This window comes from Pangasianodon hypophthalmus, chromosome 12 (genome assembly GCF_027358585.1).
Source record: "Pangasianodon hypophthalmus isolate fPanHyp1 chromosome 12, fPanHyp1.pri, whole genome shotgun sequence".
NCBI classification, from domain to species: domain Eukaryota; kingdom Metazoa; phylum Chordata; class Actinopteri; order Siluriformes; family Pangasiidae; genus Pangasianodon; species Pangasianodon hypophthalmus.
The window spans coordinates 5938070-5954415 of NC_069721.1; the positions used below are offsets into that span (position 1 = coordinate 5938070).

At 36.7% G+C, this 16346-nt stretch overlaps 1 protein-coding gene across 1 annotated transcript in view; it reads left to right on the forward strand.

Annotated features, from left to right (window-relative positions):
• The window catches only part of scn4aa (sodium channel, voltage-gated, type IV, alpha, a), a 39584-nt gene that overhangs the window by 4138 nt on the left and 19100 nt on the right, over nt 1-16346 (forward strand). Inside the window, exons 2-12 of the mRNA XM_026915142.3 lie at nt 9403-9709; nt 9845-9963; nt 10723-10812; nt 11001-11129; nt 12128-12219; nt 12386-12634; nt 13572-13635; nt 13767-13908; nt 14483-14683; nt 14806-14955; nt 15778-15910. Of these exons, the coding sequence (XP_026770943.3) occupies nt 9452-9709; nt 9845-9963; nt 10723-10812; nt 11001-11129; nt 12128-12219; nt 12386-12634; nt 13572-13635; nt 13767-13908; nt 14483-14683; nt 14806-14955; nt 15778-15910 (1627 nt within the window). The 5' untranslated portion in view covers nt 9403-9451. The remainder of the gene's footprint in view (nt 1-9402; nt 9710-9844; nt 9964-10722; nt 10813-11000; nt 11130-12127; nt 12220-12385; nt 12635-13571; nt 13636-13766; nt 13909-14482; nt 14684-14805; nt 14956-15777; nt 15911-16346) is intronic.

A 16346-nucleotide genomic window follows, 5' to 3' on the forward strand; every position in this document is an offset into this window, starting at 1 on the left:
GGAATGAATTTTGTTATTTGTGCTGTAGATTATTCGCTCACCATGTGCCACATGCCAGACATGGCTCTAAGTGCTTTTTGGGGAGGGTCTCACATTGAGGACTGATACTTTTGACATGGTATAAAGGAGGACTAGTTGTGTAAGGAGGATTATTTTAAGATGCCATAAACACATTTGGTGGCATTAGTTGTATCTTTTTGGCAACTATAATTAAGTATAATTTAGTCTTGCTGACTTTTTGTATATAATGTAATGTGTCCATTTTAAGTAACTCACGGTCTATGTACCTATGTCAAGAATTTCTTGCACATATGCTGATGTGTGTATTTCAAGTAATTTGCGTTTCTTGTGTGCCTAAGAACATGGTAACATAGACAAGTATGTGTGTGTGTGTGAGAGAGAGACTTGTAGTGGAAAATTAGCAGTAGATGACTTATTATCAGCTTTAGTACTGTTCAGATGGGATACATTTTCCAGAAACAAGCTTACTAAGTAATGTAACTGGAGGAGGTCATTAATGATTATGACTGGTTTGTACAGGATAAGGCATCTCAGTGTACATAACAGAGACTGGAGTGTCTACACAGTGTATGCATTGTTGGTACACCAAAAATATTTCATATACATAATATATAGCTTATGCGGCTCACGCAACGAAATCTATGCTGCAGGAAACATTCTATATCTATATAACATTCTATATATATTCTATATGGCTATTATGGACAAGGAAAAAATGTCTAAACACTCAACAATTAACAAGCCATACTTCATGTAGAGGAGGTCAGTTGTTTCTGAATGGGGATGTGTCCACCCATTGTCTCTCAGGTGGTGGCATGTTGTTACGTATTTTACTAAAAGTGAAGCTGTGCACCCTTCCAAATGACTTCCAGGTTTTTCAGGGTCAGGTTTAGTAATTGAACTTCACCTGTGAAAATTTCACACGTGCTTTTAGTTTTTTTCACAGTATAGGAGTAAGTATATCTTGTGAGCAGCCTCTCTGAGCAGCCAGCTGTTTCTCTGCCTGCTCTTCTCAATGGACAGACAGGGTTCACTGAACTCATACCTGACCAGGATCTGTCTCTGCTTTGTTTCTCATACAAAGACGAGTTACATATAAATATTGAACTGACTATTTTTGCATGTACTTCTTAATCAAGACATTTATTTGTCTTGTATTTACATGGTTAATCAGGGTGTTTCAGCTTCATTAAAATTCATGAAACCTACAATGTTGCTGGATATACAAATGGGTGACAAATTAAAGGAAAATGAGTAGAACTCAGCAAGAAAAAGTCTCAATCGGGAGGCCTCTGCCACCAACAAAATTTGACCTTGCTGTAACCTTGACCGTGTTTGGATCAATTCCAAAATGTAATCAGTTCATTTGCTGGTTACAACGATAATTCCATATCAAACATTCAACCACTCTTTCCTTGAGACATCACGCTAAGGAGAATCTCAGATGGACAGACGGATGGATGGAGGGACAGACACCCCGAAACCATAAAACCTCTACTGCCTAGTGACAGAGCCATTAAAAAATGCTGTGAGGGTATTTTCTTGGCATAGTTTGGGTCTACTTTCCCCTCACAGCAAACTAATACAAAGTTATTTTGACTGATCACCTTTATGCCCCTGAACTCCAGCATATTAATAAATAAAATGTTTTTTTTTAAAGGTACAAGATATAATTGGGCATCCAATAACGTACCTGGCCACAGCACCAAAGTAGCTGTCACCTATGTGTGAGATGCTGAATATTTAGGTTTCCAGAACCTTGCCCAGTAAAATAACTCCAAGGAAAACTTTCTGGCATTGCATTTGGGACTATACTCCTGAAAACTCGGGCTAGAGTTAAGAGGTTTGCTGGTTTTATGAAACATTACATTTTTACTACATTCTACATACATGAACTACATTCATGAATAAGACGGCATGTGGCATATTAGACTCAAATTTCCCATATTTGTAAAAAATTGTATAACAGAAACAGTCTTTTAGAAAAGCTTTAGGCAGTTTCAGTCAAAATTATGATTTTAATTTTTCAAGCCATTACTGGAGTAATATTCAAATATTAGAACTAACACCCACATATGCATGAAAAATAAGATGTATGGAAGAAAACATTAAGCCGTGTGTGTAGATGTGCAGTGTGTATGGGTATGCATAACTGGCACAATTTAAAACTTGCATGGTCTAACGGTCTAAACTAAAAATTAACTGTCTCCTTCATATGGATAGTGGAAATGTATGCCTTGCAGCTGTAAAGAAAGTTTAATCAAACACAACTTTTAACTGCTTACCTTTTAAAGCTCAACCACTCTGACAAAGTGCTGTATGTGTGGAAAGAAGCATCTCAAGTTTGTACAGGCATGTAGGAAAAAGCGTCTTCATTTCACAGCACAGACTCATTTGCACAATTTCTGTTACACTGGGCTAAAAATACTGCGTCGTTTTAGTGGTAAGACAGATAACCATGATACACTTATGAGGACGGTGCATTTTTGTCTTAAACTGAGGTCCAGAAACCTGCATTCAGAAAAATAAACTGTTGAATGTCTTTTCGGCTTCAGCCAATTTACAGTCAGGAACTTGAGGACCAGGGTTAGGAACCTGTGACCAAGAGTAAAAATGCTGCTTCTTTGCTATCTTATGTGAGATGCTGCATATCAGTTTGCTTTAGTTAGGTTTCTGTTGCTGGTAATTTCAGTACAACTGCACTGTATGCGATTTATAATACATGCCTTAATGGTCCTGAAAGTGTGATACTATGATGTTAACAACGTGGTAATAGCATTTTACATGTTTCTGTCTTTCTCTAGTCAACAAGTATAGTACAATCCAGTGCAACTATAAATGTTAGCATGTCATCAGGTGTTATTACTGACTTTATGATTCCTTTGAATGAAGTTATAGAATGTCCCATCTTGCCAGGAATGTGGTTTTCCCTCAGAAAATTTTGTATTAATAAACAGATGAGCAAACATATATCTAATAAACAGAAAAATAAAGGACTTATGGTAGTATGTTATTAGGCATCATTAACTGTGTTGCTTTGCTCTGTTAGGACTGGTGTTTGATCTAGTTTTTACTTTTGTCCAACCTTTGCTGCAAAAGTCCAGCATTTCACTGCCCCTTTGACTCTTCACATCATTAAATGAAAGGGGCTTCCTCTTAGAAAGTACAATCATGCAAACCATAAAAGTTTAACATGAGCATGCTGATTTGCTGGTGATCTTTATAATGAAGTGGTTCCAATAAGCCCCTGACCCGGTAACATTTTCCAGACATGTATTTAAGGAGCAGGGGAAAAGGAGGCCCCAGAATACAAGGAAATAAAATGTAAGAAGGGGGAGGTGTTTCTGTCTTCTGTCATATGCTGTTCACCACCATGCCTCCTTAACCAGACACCTCAGAATGGCATGGTGAAGTCTAATAGTGGTGGGAAAATGGCAGAGAGTATCCTTCATCCTTGGCACAAGCTTCTGAAACAGCAATAGAAGACAGATTTTGCAAACAGACTGGTGGGGGTGGGGTGTAATTTAGCCCTTTTTTGGGAATGGGGATTCAGGTGGAAGGTTGATGGGCATGCCCACACCTTTGTGCAACATATAGTGTGTCACTGAGCATATCATGGGTTAAACTGGCATGCTGACCTGTTTATCATTGCAATGCTAATCAAACAGTATAGATTATGGGAGGCAGGAATGAGCCAAGTCATCGCGCCTCTGTAACTCGAGCCCAACTGTGATGGCCCATGGCAGCTGGGAGGCCATCGTATCAGTGTGTAGGTGTATGTGTGTCATGTTGGTTTCTGCGTATAGGAGTGATACTGATCGTGTGCCTGCCCTCTAAAGAAAGATAGAATCCTTCTGAAGGCGTGTGTGCCTTTAGACCCCACACCCTTAGGTTATGTACATGTATGCTTGAACTGACACTGTCTAAACTTAATGCCTTCAACACAGTCTTTGCCATGCCTCAGCATCTTGCACTCCTTTTTATTTTATATATTTAGATTTACTTAGGTCTCCTTTCCGTTTCATGTATATTTTTCTGTCTGGGTCATTGCCTCATTAAATATAACAAGATGTGGACTTTCATAAGGATTCAAAATAGTGTGGAGTATACTTTCTTGTACTTATTGTATACTTTTGTAGTCAGGAATAAATTTGATAAGTAAACTATATAGTACTCAACTTTGGTAATAGTAAGCTATGTGTGATTCTTAAAAACGTAGCTAATAAGTAACTCTGGTGTATGTCAGTATATCATTAGTACTGTGGGAAAGTCCTGTTTCCAATTCTAATCCCACTTTCAACCTCCCTCTACACTTTGTCATTACTCACTTTGTCATTATGACACTTTTATAGTGGGTTCACTGTTTAAGGTTTGGACTGAGGTGCAGAAGGGTAGGTAGTGAGGCATCAGGTTTTAATAGGTCATGCTGCACATAGATCCTAGATCCATAGGTCCTGAAGATCAAGTGTCATGACAATATGCAAATGTCTTACTGAGATACAGCATATCATCCTGATGCATTTGCCAGTCCATTATAGTTGAACAGTTCTGAATATCAAAGTTCCTTTGGTAACTTTTGTTTAGACAGGTCTCAAGCTGATGTGCGCTATATTTGGTGAAGATATTTGGACAAAATTTGGAGGAAAACTCGCTTCAAGCATTTTTGGCATGTTATTTTATCTTTTGACCAGTAAGTGGCTGTCATGAAATTTGTTGCATAGCCTCAGGGCCTGGTCCTGAAGATGGCTACCAAGATTTGTGTTAATGTGCATGGTTGCTGAGATACAGCCTCACATCCTGTTTGGTGGCTTCGCTGTCAGAATTGTTAGCATATTACGGGAAACCATTTGCAATATCAACACTCTTTTGATATCTTTTGTCCAGGTTGGTCTGAAGATGATGTACGCCAAATTTGATCTTGATTGGACATAATTTGTAGGAGGAGTAGTGAAAAAAAAATCTTTTTGAAAAAATAAAATCCAAGATGGTCAACAGGTACTACACTTGAATTTCAGATGTTGGTGTGCATTCACTTCAGCATACTCCAGGGAATTATAGGAAAGAAAACCGTGAATTTAGCACAAATTCTTCAAATGATATATAAGGGAAAAATGAAAGTTACACCCTCACATCCTATTTTTTGCATTTGCCAGCATGTTACTGGAGAACAGTTTTGAATATCAAAATTCCTTTGATAACTTTTATTCAGACTGTTCTCAAGATAATATGAGCCAAATTTGGTGAAAATTGGACAAACTTTGGAGGAGGAGTAGCAAAATTGCAGTTAGATATAAGTATTTTTAACATTTGTAACTTTTGATCGGTAGCTGATGCTGGCACGGAATTTGTTGCAGGTCTTGGTCCTGAAGATGCCTACTAGTTTTTGTGTCAGTGTGCAAAGTCGTTCTGGCAGCTTCACTGTGAGATTCATCAGCCCATTACGGCAAATTGTTTGGAATATCAAAATTCTTTTGACAACTCTTGTGAGGCTCACTCTGAAGATGATATGTGCCAAATTTGGTGATGATTGGAAAAAAAATTTGTTGGAGGAGTAGCAAAAAAATTTTTTTTTGACAAAATCCAAGATGGCGGAAAATCTAACTATGTCAGTTGAAATTGACATCATAGGTTGCCTTGAACTTGTCTCAACCCAGGGAATCCAGGCATGCCTTTCGAATTTTGGACACATGGTTCAAAATTTATGACCATAAATGTACTTCCAAATTAGGCCCAACTTTGTCCTGATGCTGGCGCTAGAGTGTTGGCAGCACTTCACCCCAATTTGGTCGGAATGTTCCTTAGACCCTCTCAAATTAGTTTGCCAAATTTCACAACTTTTTACTATACGGTTCTGTGGGGTGCCATAGACACCCTAGCCAGAAGAAGAAGGAGAAGAAGCAGAATAATAATAAGAAGAAAAGGTAGAATAACCATAGAGTGTGTACACACCTTCGGTGCTTGGCCCCCTAAATATGTCATAACAAACAACTTTTTATAATGTTTGTGGAACAGAGCTGAGTCTTTGCCCTCCTTTCAAAGAATTGGATGGCTCTAGGCATAGTATGGAGATGGATATCACTAACCTCTATCCCACAATGTTTTTTATCCAAACAGTACATTTGATCACAACAAGTATTTTAGAATAAACTGGCATGTTACTTCTTTCAATTAATGATTTTTCTGTATAAAATTAGGCAGTTTTCTTCACATTTTTTTTACTTTAAAAGATAAATTATTTTGTTAATGGAAAAACTGTAGTGAAAATGTCTTCGAAAGGAAAATACTGCAATTGTGCATGCACTTAGTGTCAGGTTCATAGGATTTTCATAATATACCTCTGAACAAAAAGAGGGACAGGAAAAGAGGGACAGTGATGTTCTTGCCTTTCTGTGAGAATGTGTCCCCATTAATCAAACCTCTGAATATATATTTAGGACTTGAGTCCAACAAGCGCCTTCTAAAACACCCAGTAGCTGAGCATAGCTAACCTCATATTTGTAATGAATGTGTAATCAATTTCTAAATAATTATAATTATTAATATTTGATATTGCTAGAGAAATAGAAAAAAATCACAATCAGATACAATTAATGTATAAAAGTGGCTGCGTAGTTACATCATAAATTGTCTCCTAATCCCATGTCATCATGATATTTTCTACAATGTTGCTCCAAAACAAGTTGGACAATGTTATTCACCTTCTCTAGATTATACTACATCTGATAGTTTGGACACTTCAGAATTGTTTAACTTTTAATGTTAGGATTTTAAAAAACTGTTTCAATATTCTGAATGGTGAAATACAAAACATACAATATTCTGCACTTCTATAGAATTCTGATAAATAATTTTCTCACCTTTGTATTTTTGTTGTGTCATGGCTATTAATTATAAATTTAAGCTTTTTAAGTTTTTTCTTTTCACATGTCTCTCTGTGATTGTCTGTGCCTTTGTTGCTATGCATAAGGGTTGACTTTGCCTCTCTCCACCTCACTCTGTTCAGTGACTAGTTACTGTTACATTAGCTACTGTTCTTGTGTTACAGCAGCCATGCTTTTTTCTGGTTGGAGCAGTTGTACATTCATTCAATTCAATTCACTTTTATTTGTATAGCGCTTTTAACAATGGACATTGTCACAAAGCAGCTTTACAGAAATAAATGGATTCACAAAAAATATATTGTAAATATGTGAATTTATCCCTGTGAATTTATCCCGAATGAGCAAGCCAGAGGCAACGGTGGCAAGGAAAAAGTCCCTGAGATGATATGAAAAAGAAACCTTGAGAGGAACCAGGCTCAAGGGGAACCCATCCTCATCTGGGTGCAAAGATTCATGATGTCTTGGTGTAGGTATAGGGCCCCAACAATAGTTCAAGCCTGGGTTCCCCACCACTGTAAGGCCCTTTGTTTTAAAAAAAATCTTCCTGTCCAAATGATCATATGAAAATGTTTTTGAAAATATCATTGTCCACACAAAAACACAAAAATATGTGAAAGAGCTCACATGAGCATGCCAACCCAGTGATAGTATCTTATAAACCGCTATGTCAAATACCTCAAGAATAATGAGAAGAGCATGCATATTGTGCAATAGAAAAGGAAAATGCAGAAAAAACACCAGCATGCCCAAAAGTTAATTCATTCATTCATTCACTTATTCAACTTCAGTAACTGCTTCCTCCTTGTCAGGGATGTGATTGGCCAAAAGTTGAGGGTGTAACAATAAAACAAAGTGAAATTAAATAAGAAATTACAGACTATAAAGTAACTACCTGGTCAATGGTAAATGGAGTCCTAGTACATTTATAACACATGTAAAACTGCAATGGACATGCACATTTCCTGTCTTTTTCCTATCCACATGAAAACAGTGAACAGTGTTTAAAATTTCTCTACTTTGGAAAGTGTTTTTGCATAGATGGGGCCTAAGTCTCCCCTGCTCATGCCTATATATGCTGAAACCTTGCAACAAGCTCACATAGTGATATATGATGCAGTTTTTGCAGTAAATACTGCTGTCATACAAGCCCTCCTTTCCTTCCTGCCTCATACACATGTAGCCATACACTTAACTGACTGTGACTACTTTTGGAGCTACAGGTATCCTGTCCACCAAATCTGGGGATAGCCTCTTGTCATCTAATCTCATGTCTTCTACCTCAGTGAGTGTATTTTTTATACAATTTAAGCACCTCTGTCATAAGATGGAACTCTGACATGTCTGTCAACTTCAAGTTGGCCTTTCCATGTTATCATCGCTAGCCTTATTACTTATCACTCACCACTCTTTTTGCTATATTATCATGCCAGAACAAGGGGTTCAACTCAACTGCAGTTTATATCCAATTCTAGATTTGAGAGCATTGAATCCAGATGGAGTATGGCACAGCTAGCTTGGAACAGAAAGCTTGATTTGTAATAGTTATGGGACTATAGTGGTAAATACAGTGAAAATATAGGACATGCATAGGCATAGGATCCTGGTCAATCAAAGTGTTGCAAAATGTATTAGAGCCACATGTTTACAGCACTGCCTGCAGACCTGTCGGCTCTGTATGCAAACTGCAGAGGATCCAGCAGAAGGGCTGTGATGGATTGGTGGTAGGAATGCACATGTCTCTAAAAGAGAGAAGTCGTGACTGGAGATATCAGGACTACTGATCTGTAGTCATTCAAACTCCAGGACTAGGGTGGGGAACCTGTGCTCTACACCTCCAAAGAGTTTGCAAAGAGCACAGCAGTCATGTTTTTGTTGTTGATTTTGCTGTTGTTGTTTTTCACACCTTTCTGTGCAAACTCAAAATCAGCAGTTTATTAAATATTCAAACCAGCCTTTCTGGCACCAACAACCATGCCACAGTCAAAGTCACTGAGATCAGCATTTGTCCACATACTGATGTTTGATGTGAACATTAACTGAAGCTGTTGACCTGTATCTGCATGAGATCTGCCACATGATTGGCTGATTGGATAATTGCCTGAATGAACAGGTCTACACGTGTTCCTATTAAAGTAGTTTGTGAGTGTATTTTAAGAATACATTGAAGCTGATAATTTGCCATCTCTGCAACTTTGCTCCATTTAGGAATTTGGAATACATCCACTGTAATAGTCTGTCAGCCTATAAAATATCTCTTTGCCATCATAGTAGTATACCACCAAGATCTTCCCACCAAGATCTTCAGTATTTTTGCTAATACCTTTGTTGTCTGATTGTTCAGTTTGTGCTCCCTTTCCAGTGTGTAAGGTATATAATGAAAATAATTTGTATTTGTTTATAATAAAAGACACTGCTCTTTTGTTAAATGGTTCTTAATCTCAAACGTCAATGTCAGTTCGTCAATGTGCAGCTAAATCCATCTTTGTGTCATTCTTGCCAGCTCAGGGTAGAGATTCCTCAGTGAGGTAGTGTATCTTCGCAATGCGAAGATGGCGAAGATGGTCCCTACCACAGTCACCAATGTGTTCCGCCGCTTCACTCCGGAATCACTGGCGGAGATTGAGAGGCTCATTGAGGAGCAGAAAATCAGCAAGGAAGTAGAAGGTGTGGAACCAGAGAAAGAGCCAACAGCACCTAGCAGTGACCTGGAGGCAGGGAAGTCTCTGCCCATGATCTATGGAGATCCACCTGAGGAGCTGCTCAACACACCTCTGGAAGACATAGACCCCTTCTACAAAGCACAAAAAGTCAGTCTCGAGACCAACTCTTGTGCATGGGAAGAGGGCTCTGAAATTGTTCAGTTTACTTTCAAAATAACTCTCTCTTTATGAAAACTTTTAGCAGGCTTCTTTTATTCATTTAGGAATGTTGTATTTTTTCAGACATTTATTATAATCAGCAAAGGCAACACAATCTACAGGTTTAATGCAGAACCATCCTGTTACTTTATCAGTCCATTTAACCTTGTGAGAAGAGCAGCCATAAGAATTCTCATACATTCATATCCTTGATGCTCAATAGAATTAGATAACATTTGCCTTTAAAATAGTCTTGTTAAAAAAGATATATTGTACTATACATTTATCTGTTATTAAAAGCCTTTCATGCATAGTTTCCATACTTATTGACAGTCAATTAAAAGCTCTTTTTTAAAAATAAATATATTTTAGGAAAATATAAGTTGTATAAGTTGTATGAGCTCTTGAGACTATTTGTCATCCTCGATCTTTACTAAATTTCTACATAAAATTAAAAATATAAATAACAAAAAAATTAAATAAAAATGTTTTTGTTCCAGGCCACACTGGACACATGAACATTTTAAAAACTAGTTTTTGTATGTGTGTGTGTGTGATGCAACAGTCCTAAAGTAAATTATGTACATGCTAAAAAAAAATTGCTATGTATTGTTTAGAAATAATATTTTCTATAATCTTCAACATAATATTTTTACACCTGAATATTTTCAATTTTCCTTTACAAAGCACTGACTATTCCTACATATGGAAAATCCAAATCTTTTCAAATATGTAATATTCAAAGTCAAAATTCATAAGTCATACAATTTTGAGTAATTAATATATCTAAAGAATCTGGATATGCTAATAAAGAGTTTATGCATGAAAGCGTTAAAAAAGAACATTAGAACATTAGAACATTTGCTTATATGTTTTTTTTAAATATACCTTGTATTAATCATTCACCTTTAAAGTTTATTCAGTCTTGGATGTGTGAATTTTTTTCCTTGACTCTTTATTAAGCTATTTAGCATGTTCATCATGATTACTATTCTCTCCAACTGTGTATTCATGACGATGAGCAACCCTCCTGCCTGGAGTAAAACTGTGGAGTAAGTGCAGCATATTTCAGTAATAGATATACTTGCATGCAAAAATAAAATTTGTAAAAATAAATTAAGAATAATAATAATTGGATTTTCTTATCTTAGCTTACCTCCCTAGTAATTCCTTAGATATATACTATCTACATATCTTTCTAAACATTTACTAATAATTTCAATATTACAATTGTTTTCAGGTATGTCTTTACTGGAATATATACCTTTGAGGCAGCAATTAAAGTGGTGTCAAGAGGCTTCTGTATTGGACCTTTTACATTCCTACGTGATCCATGGAATTGGCTGGATTTCATGGTGATTAGCATGGCGTAAGTATATCATACCACTTAAAATCAATATAAGCTTGTATCAGCCAAATTTTGTTCATTGTGTGACCATTGCAACCAAAGGCAGCTGACGATAAGGTTCTGGTAGTGTCTGAAATTTTTGATTAAAATGTCAGAGTTTCGTCTGTGGTCCTAATCTAAAAGCCACCAGAATTACACAAAACTCACGAGATAGCTTCAAATACAGTAGTGGCAATGGCAAAATATAAACATAACATTCTAGTGGACAGAAAATAATACTTATTACCACAAGCTTACTATCAAGAATGTTTCTGTTTATGCGGCCCTGTTTTCTGTGCAACTTGTTATACATCACTGCTGAAATTGCACAGTATAGAACCAGTCAAAAGGTAGACTAGTACATAGAGCCATCATCTCACTCTTGTGCTTGGGACAGCTTGACTTCTCTTCAGAATTTCAGATTCAATCTTTTGTGCTGTTTGCTAAGTGATCTCCTTATGCTTCATGTGCAGTTATGCTATCCAGGCACCTTCTCAATGACAGTCAGCTAATGCTGCCATTTGACAGAGGTGGTGGACACATCTATATATAGCACTCATTAAAACATATCATTTACATCAGCAACAACCCCATTTTAGTGCAGCAACATAACCAGTAAGAAAAATCCAAGGACAAAAACTGCATATTGTATTTTACGCTGCATGCTGTTGCTCATGCAACTGTGCTTGTATATTGGTTGAGGTCAGGTAGTTAAATAGGGTGAACAAGATACACAAACAATGTCCATATAATAGTTCCAAACATCCACCACAACACCTCATTTCTCTTTAATAAGCAAAGGCAATAATTGATCAGATGGTGATTCACAGGGTTGCACAAATGTGTATAGAGACTGTAGTCTTTACCGATTACCCAGCTGATACAGAATATAATTTTTACCTTTGGAATGTAGTGCATATTTAATATTTGATCCTAATTTTGTATTAAGCCATCTTTTTTTTGCTTTCTGCTGCTTTTAGGTACATCACAGAGTTTGTTGACCTTGGCAATGTATCAGCGCTTAGGACGTTCCGTGTGCTCAGAGCTCTTAAAACAATCACTGTTATCCCTGGTTTGTTTTTTTTTCTTTATTTTAATTTTTATAGCATCCAAAAATATTTAATACAAAACCTTTTTATTACTCATTTCTTTTACTCCTATTTTTTAGTTACTCTCTGCTTTTTCCTCTGCTTTTCCCTGTTTCATTCTCTCCCTCGTTGGCATTCTCTTTCTCTCAGGCTTGAAAACTATTGTTGGAGCTCTGATCCAGTCTGTCAAGAAGATGGGTGATGTAATGATTCTGACCAGCTTTGCCCTGGCTGTGTTTGCCCTCATTGGCCTGCAGCTATTCATGGGGAACCTGCGCCAAAAGTGTATACGCTGGCCAATTTCAAACAGCACTATGGATGACTACAACTCCAACCTGACCTACAACACCACCTTCATCAACAACACTTTTGACTTTACAGCCTACATTGAAAGCCAAGGTGACCTTAGGTTCAAGAGAGTTTGGCTATTTGTGTTATTTAGGGTGTTTTGACAATTAGAGTTTTTTTTCTTTTCTTTCCTTTTTTTTTTTTTTTTTTTTACTTTTTTAGAAAAAACACTAGCTGGAACAACTTTTGTACTGATTTAAAAACAACAACAACAAAACAGCACATACAATGTGCACACTGTAACCATAACAAGGCTAACATAACTTATTATTAGTAGTAATAAAGATATATTGCTCCATTGGAATATTGGCAATTAAATATTTTCAATACAACATGTTGTAAATCTACTCATATTCACTTACTGACAAAACAAATTTTTCACTGTACTTTGTCCTTGTAACATGGAAGGTTGAGGTGTTGGGATACAAATGCAAGGGTTATTCAAACAAATTCAAACTGAATTGCAGTCATGGGTCAAACACACTCTCATACAGGTATATGTCGGGCAGTCAAAACAGGTGGAAGTAAATAACACAAAGCAGAGATCAATAACAGACGGCAATCAAAATACACAGCTCGATAATGCAAAAAAAAAAAAGGAACAATGGGAAGAGTGTTTGTGAGAGTGAATGTGTGAGTGTGTGTCTTGATTAAACAGTTTCCAAAAAATAAGCATCCTTCATTAGCCACAGTGGATTAGAAGCACAGTGAGTAGCACTGGTTTGGAGCACCGAGCTCCAGGCAGAATTTGATGAGGCTCTGGACTGGTGTCAGTCCTCCATGTTCGTTTTTCTCACTTGGCCCCTAACTTGTGGCCTTATTGTTTGAGAGATTTACAAATAAAAGATTTACAAAGCACCCTTCCTGTACTTCCTGTACTACATAAACACTGGGTGGATGAATGGATGAATGAATGGATAGATGGATGGATGGATGGATGGATTTATGAACTGATTGTTTGATTGATTGATTGATTGATTGATTGCAGAAAACCAGTACTTTCTGGATGGTAGCTTAGATGCTTTACTATGTGGCAACAGTTCTGATGCTGGGTAAGTTTACCACCCAGTTGTGGATATTTCAACACTTAACTCTCTAAATGTATATATTCAGTCAAGCTTTTCCTATATACCAGAAATCAAAATATACAAGAAATTAAGATAATTCGTTGCTGTTTTCACAGAAAGTGCCCAGAAGGATTCACATGTATGAAGGCTGGAAGGAACCCGAATTATGGCTACACCAGCTTCGACACATTCGGCTGGGCTTTTCTTGCTCTCTTTAGGCTCATGACTCAGGACTACTGGGAGAACCTCTTTCAGCTGGTAGTGCAATCAGTTTTTCAATCACTTTCTATTGTTGGCTGCACAATAGAAAAAAACATGATGGAAGAATTAATATGCACAAAATGATGTAAATTAAAATGTCACATTTTTCCTGTTTCTCTATCAGAACTGGTAAATCATTAGACATCTAAACTTGCTATCAATAATATCTGGTTACATTAATTTTGGCATAGATGTCTGAAAACATCTGGAAACATCTGGTATTGGCAATAAATTAAGAAAAGAATGGATTTAATTCTAAAATAAATGCTGAATTAAGTATTATGTTTATGGTAACTAAATAGCTTCTATTATTAATCATGCATATCCTCACCTTTGAACAAATACAAGAATTTAACATTCTGCAAACAAAAGGATTGCAGAGTTAATACTGTATTTCTAAACTGTCAAAGTGGAACGATGGGGGAAATGTAAACATATTGTCCTATAGCAACTCCTCGTCCATTTATGCAATTATAAGCCTGTCCTGTTGGACTTGTTATATTATTATTTTATATTTGCTATATACATTATTATGTGAAATTAATGTAACACCACCTTGTGTTTTACTTAGACTCTCCGTGCAGCTGGGAAAACCTACATGCTTTTTTTTGTGGTGGTCATATTTCTGGGATCATTCTACCTCATCAACCTAATCCTGGCTGTGGTTGCCATGGCGTATGACGAACAGAACCAGGCCACAATTGCTGAGGCCCGGGAAAAAGAGGAAGAATTTCAGAGACTGCTGGAGCAGCTGAATAACCAAGAGCAACAGGTCAGGTGACTACAATACCATTAAACGTAATAGATGACAAAAAAACTGCATAGAGCTCTCTCTATCGCTCCTTGTCAAACAAAAAGACAATTGTCATTGGTTCATTGTTGCTTTTTTTGCAGTTGCAAGCTGGTAGCAAGGCATCATTGGCCAGTCAGACAACTCAGAGTAGAGGGTCAGAAATGGCAGATGATGGGGATGATGTAATAAAGGATGGTAATGGTAGGATTATTCCCCGTCTGGTCATCCATAGAGCCCCATCTATGGTAAAGGTAAAGCTTTTGTTACTTCCAGTGCCAGTGTTTGGGTCATATTGAGAGTTGGTGATGTAAGTCAGCAAATTAAGTTCTTAAGTTATGTTCCTGTTTACACAGTGGGTCTTTGTATTCAGTCATGCTTAAGTTGAATTTCTGGCCAGCCCATTCAGAATATTAAAATAATGTAGTTTGATAAAGCAGATTTCCCCCCTCTCAAGTGCAATAAAATGTATTATAAAAGCAAAAGACTATTTAAAAATACATTTTTATGATATGATATATATATGTATTGTGTGTGTGTGTGTGTGTGTGTGTGTTTGTGTAATTTGTGTTCTTTTCTGAGACATACAGGGTTTAATGAACAAGTAACTTTTGAAAGTATTTACATTGCTCAAAACATGTTTCAGGGTAAAATATTATGGTGACATGGCACTAGACTTCAGTATGAACACCTCAGTCTGTGTGCTGAACTCAACTCTGAATACAGACCTTATTATATAACAATTCAATTATACTACTGAGGATTATAAGTTTTTTATACTTTCACAATGCAATTTTTTCATAAATAACTAATTAATTAAATTTTTATAATTTTAAATAACTTTTAAAAAGGTTATTTTTTATAACCATTTATTTTTATTCATTTTGTAATTCGGAAGCACTTCTTGTAGTCAGTCTGCTTTTAGGTGAGCATAAATATTGGCACAAAATAAAGAAATGAAACTAAAGTGCAATAGATAAATTTCCCTTTATTCTTATCTTTCAACCTACTTCAATAAAACACAGCTATTGTTGTTTTATTGTTATCTTAACCATATATGCATTTTATCTCTCCAGTCAGCACCAGACGATGAGCAAAATGCTGACAATAAGTCAGTATGCTCCCAGCATAGCAGGATGCACCTGGAACATCCTGAGCTCTCTCAGAGAACAGCCAGTGCCATGAGTGTGCGCAGCACAACTAGAGAAGGTATTACCAGAGATAAGGAGACTAAAGGTCTATTAATTAAAAATCTATGTTTCTTAATATTTGGATCTTTCAACACTGAACAAAAGTAGTAAGCAAACTATTTAAACTTATGCTAGAAAAGGTTTCCTTCTCACTGACTTGCGTATGCAGCATATACTGTGCCATTTGTGTGAGTTTAAGCTTTAGTGCAAAGTATTTAGTACAAAGAATTTAATACAATTTCCCAGTGGTTTGACTTGAAATACATCAGGCTTTGGCAGACAGAAACATGTGTCTGCGTTTTAAATTGAAGTGTAATAGCAGAGATTAGTCTGGTATTATTAATATTTAGCACTCAGCAGTGAGTTGGTATTGTCTGGAGTTTAGCACACAGTAGGAGTGGAGTGTTGTATGTGAAGAAAGCCCTGTTGCTCTACCCTGAGTGGTGCTAAGCTTC